General features: G+C 36.4%; 1 protein-coding gene across 1 annotated transcript in view; it reads left to right on the top strand.

The window, feature by feature from the left end:
- Positions 1 to 5,076, top strand: part of LOC107569134 (HLA class I histocompatibility antigen, B-58 alpha chain-like) — an 8,567-nt gene that overhangs the window by 1,616 nt on the left and 1,875 nt on the right. The window contains exons 2-3 of the mRNA XM_016255138.1: positions 514 to 762; positions 1,646 to 1,900. Of these exons, the coding sequence (XP_016110624.1) occupies positions 514 to 762; positions 1,646 to 1,900 (504 nt within the window). The remainder of the gene's footprint in view (positions 1 to 513; positions 763 to 1,645; positions 1,901 to 5,076) is intronic.

Here is a 5,076-nt window from a genome sequence, read left to right as displayed (position 1 = left end):
TTAATCGAATTATTGATATAAAAAAATGAATGTTTTTACTAGTAGCAGTTCAATTGTTGATATCAAGAATAGACATTTGCACTAGTAGTAGTAACCACGCAATTACTAATATCAAAAATGAAGGCACTAGTTCAAATTTCAACTACTAAGAAATCAATTCTTGATATGAACAATTGAATTTGAATGGCAGCCTATGGTGACATTTAACTAGTGAAAACACAATTACAGACATCAAGAATAATATTTTACTAGTTAAAATGTAATTCATGATATCAAGAATTCGATTTCTGCGACGATGATGATATAAAAAAAATTTAATTTTTACTATTGTAAATTTAATTCCTGATATCAAAATATCCATTGTTACTAGTAAAAATAAATTCTGATATCAAGAATTATCATTTTAACTAGTGAAAATTGAATCAAGAATGCATATCCTGTGAATGAATATAAGTCAAAACAGCTTGCCATAGGAGACGGTGTTTCACAGTTTGTGCTTTCTATCTTGCTCAGAGAAACACTCCCTCCACTACATGTATACAGGCTTGACCAAAGCAGGTCCATTTCCAATGTTCAGTGCTGTGGGTGAGTCTGATTACATTCAGATTGTTCGCTACAGTAATGAAAAACAAGTCTGGATAAGAGACAATCTGACTGTAGACGACTGGAACAAAGCTCCTGCAGAACTGCCTGAAACTAGAGAAGAGTTCTTAAATTATCTATATGATCTGTCACGCTGCCTACCATCTGCAGAGTGTTCTGGTGAGTTTAGACCTTTTCTCTTATAAACATCTAATCAACATATGAGCTCAGGAATAAAAACAAAGGTGTCATTTCATCAAGTGGCCACTTTGGGTTTTTCTATACACTGTAAAAAAGGACGTGAATTTAACGGTAAAAGACTGTAAAAATGCTACAGTAAATGGTAAATTCCCCTACTATATACAGTGAAAAACTGTACTGGACATTACATGTATTGGACATTAATTTTACGGTAGTATACCGATTTTTGGAAGTGAAAAAGACCGTATAATTTACAGTGAATAACCGTAAATTGACATTCCCAGAATTCCCTGCGTTACATTTCAAATTTGATGTTTTTTGTTGAAATAACTATGTTTCTTCTTAGTTTTTTCTTATCAGTTTTATATATTAGGGTTGTATGTTACACCTAATGCTGTTAAATTAATGTTTATTGCATTATTTCAGTTTCATGTGTGTCACCATGATGGTGTTTGGTGTTTGTGTGAATGACGCTGTGCACCTTCTATATATGTTCATATTTAAAAGCTGCTTGTGATGGGCTTTGGTTCATCATGTGACTTTCATGTGGTTATCAGTGTATCACAAAGGCGCAAAACAGATTTCAGTACTTCAATAGGTTGGTATATTAACATTTATATCAGTTAATGGAAATACGGTATTTAACTGTAAATTTAAGTTAAAACCGTAAAACCTAAAACGTTGCTACCGTATTTGTTACGGTAAAATTCCGGCAACCACAGCTGCCGTTTTTTTACCGTAAATTTTACGGATTTTTTTTTACAATGTACCCTACTCCCTCAAAAGGCACCCACTACCAATTACACACACACGCACACACATGCACATATATATGTCTGTGTGTGATTTTGTGTGATTGCAGAGTTACATGTACTCCAGAGAATAAGTGGCTGTAAGCTGGAAAAACTTCCTAATGGAACAGTAAAGAGTCTGAAGGCCTTTGATGAAGTTGCATATGATGGAATGGATTTTATTACCTTAAAGTATGACCTTCTTCCATGGATGGATAAAGTCACAAAAACCAAAATGGATCATCAAACTGGACGAAACCCATTCCTCAGAGATTTCCTCAGAAACTGCTCTAAGTGGATCTCCACATTTAACAACACATTTAAGAGTAAGTTCTGATTGCAATACTTTAATTAGTTCTTTTGTGTGTGTTTTTGTTTTTGTTTGACTCTTTCTAATTCTGTCTTGGTAGAGAGGTTGTTTATCATCATTATCATCGCCATTTAAGACACTTTAAGCCATGTTTAAATATTCAAACCTGAATGACTTTCACTGTAAAAAAATAAATAAAAATCCACCTCAAATCCACCTCCACTGTCTGTACAAGTGCTTTCTTGACTTATTTTTTAAAATGCATCTTCATACTTCAATCTCATAATACCTTAAACAATGAAGTTAAAATTTGTTACGTTATTTTGATGAGGTAAAGTAATGAAAAACATTATTGATCTTATTGATCATAATTTTACAGTATTCTTTCTGGGACAAAAAATGTGATTTTGTTTTAAGGAAATGAGGACTCTTCTTTTTCAGTGTACCCCACACATAAGTAGATGTTGACTTGTGCAGTCATCATTGGAGCATCGCTGCATGTCAGAATACTCAAGTCACCATTATTTATATAGCGCTTTTTACAATGCAGATTGTGTCAAAGCAGCTTTACAGTATTAAACGGGGAAATAGTGTGCTGTTCTCCTCTGGCTAGACAAAACCAGCAGTTAAATTCTAGGTTGCAGCAGAGTCAGATTGTGCAGAGGAATCATCTTGTTCCCGTGGTCTTGTCCCGATGGCCGTCTATGATGAGGTCTTTGGAGGGAATCCATCTCTGGGGCTCATCTAGTTGACATGGTCAACAATAGACATTGGCATCTTTTCTGAAATCTAGTTGTTGTATGGATCACATCTTTCAAACTGGCAATGCACCCAAATGCCTGAATTTCACAACAACCTAATTTTCTTCACTGCCCTCAACCTCATTGCTTCTGTCCTCTTTGGTCCTCAAAAAACTTTTTATTACTACAACCTGATTTTCTGATGCATTCCTGTCACTATCATCAATACTTTTTGAAATAAGTCCAGATTTGTCTCTCCATCTTCCCAAAATTTTACAAAAATAAACCTAAAACACATGCAAAAGGCTATGTCAATAGTGCTAGCTACGCAAAATATGCATCCCATAATAGGACTTTGTTATGCATGATGCTTAGATTTTTGGACCTCTGAGTTATTGTTTTTATAAAAGTGCATTAAAAATGACAAAAATCATTAGAACATTTCGATCTAAAATTATATTTTTTATAACTTGAATGTATATGCATTTTCTAGTCTAAAATGAGCTCACTATAGAGCCTTGAGAGCATGTAGGTGTGCTAAAGTCTCCTTTACTACCTAAAAATGGGAAGCACATGGCAAATAAATTTGAATTTTACTGGTTGAAGGGGATGTCATATGACATCACTAAACTTTTATTTTATTGGTTGACTATTAACTCTAAAAAATGCTGTGAACAGAGCTGTTTTGGACAAGGGCTGCTGTTCGCGGGGGAACTGCGAACCTCAGACCACCGCCTCGCGTTTCACTCGTAGCTGAAAGATGCCATGACTGACTCCATAACCTGCCCAGAAACATACAGTACTGAAATTAGAGAACGTATTTTAACATTAAATTAATTATATGTGACGTGACATGTGGCCAAGTATGGTGACCCATACTCGGAATTAGTGCTCTGCATTTATCCCATCCTAAGTGCACACACACAGCAGTGAACACACACACACCATGAACACACACCCGGAGCAGTGGGCAGCCATTTTTTTATGCTGCGGGGAGCAGTTGGGGGCTCGGTGGCTTGCTCAAGGGCACCTCAGTCGTGGTATTGAAGGTGGGAGAGAGCGCTGTACATTCACTCCCCCCACCTACAGTCCCTGCCGGTACGAGACTCGAACCCACACCTTTTGGGTTACGAGTCCAACTCTCTAACCCATTAGGCCACGACTTCCCCATATTCAGCTTTATAGAGAATAAAATCAGTTATTAGTTAGTTATGCAAGGCAAAATGCGTTTCCATTATGCGAAACGACCGACTGCTGCTGATGCATTTAGCTGACTGACATCTCGTCCTTGTATGTTGCGTTGCATAAAATAATGTAATATACAGCACAATAAAGACTATGTATACAAACCTTTATTTCGCTGAAGAACCGCTCTCTCCTAACTACCCAGCAGGCTCAACTCAGCGGTTGGGTAGAAAAAAATAACCCAGCAGCTTAGTTACAGAAAAACAACCCAGCACCTGGGTAAAAATTGTAAAAACAACCCAATAAAATTACCCAACAGGCTGAACCCAGTATTTGGCTTAAAAAAAATAACCCAGCATTTTTTAGAGTGTATTGCATTTTAAATGCAAATTTCTTAGCACCATTTATAAACCCCAAAGATGGTTGAAGTGCACTTTTTCTTGTTGGAATTTCATTGTGAACACACTGCTCACACTATTTCAACTATACAACAGCATAGAATAGTGCTTAAGCAAATTGGGATGCACCTTATTGTGTATTCTACTCAGTGACACTGTTTTTCGTTGATGTCATAGCTTTTAGCAATGAATCAACCTGCTTTTTGGTAGGCACAGCTATTTTTAAATTAAATGTGTGTGGCTTCCAGTGTGCTCCACTTCCAGCTATTTTTAGCTGTACAAAACAGCTCGTTTTGCTGCTTGATATTGCAAACTGGTGTTTCGTACCATTATTATTTGAATGTATTGTCTTGTAAACACACTGGTTTGCAGCACAAAACGTTTTATGTTATTCTTCTCATTAATATGTCTTGCACATTCACAGAAATCAGCTTCCGGAACACAGCCATCTTGAATACATCAAGAATGCAACTGCACCTCTTCAGCCACACTCTTCTCATTTCAACACGTCAACTTCCAGTTTCTTATGTAAATGTACAAGGCGCTCGTCCAGTCTTTCAGGTCAAAAATGTTCGATAGACTCTCGTTTAAAACATGTTTTACAGACATAAGAATGATCTGCGTGTTTCTGTTGCCTTATCGTTTTCTGATCGACGCAAGGCAAGGTAAGAACAAGGTTCATTCATTTTTGCATACATTACTTCCTTCTGATGGCAGCTACATTGAAACTATTATAAACGGTTTTTCATATTTAAAATGCTTTTAGCAAACATAATTCTGCCATTCCTTTTACATAGTGTATCATGTTTTTATTGTTGTTTGTTTTCTGTGTTCCTCAGAGAAACACTTCCTCAGCTACAAGTTTACAG

The sequence above is a fragment of the Sinocyclocheilus grahami genome, unplaced genomic scaffold, assembly GCF_001515645.1.
Source record: "Sinocyclocheilus grahami isolate Dianchi unplaced genomic scaffold, SAMN03320097.WGS_v1.1 scaffold1315.1, whole genome shotgun sequence".
In the NCBI taxonomy this organism is placed as follows: Eukaryota; Metazoa; Chordata; class Actinopteri; order Cypriniformes; family Cyprinidae; genus Sinocyclocheilus; species Sinocyclocheilus grahami.
The sequence above is the reverse complement of the archived record's forward strand: the minus strand, read 5'-3'. Positions and strand labels throughout refer to the sequence as shown.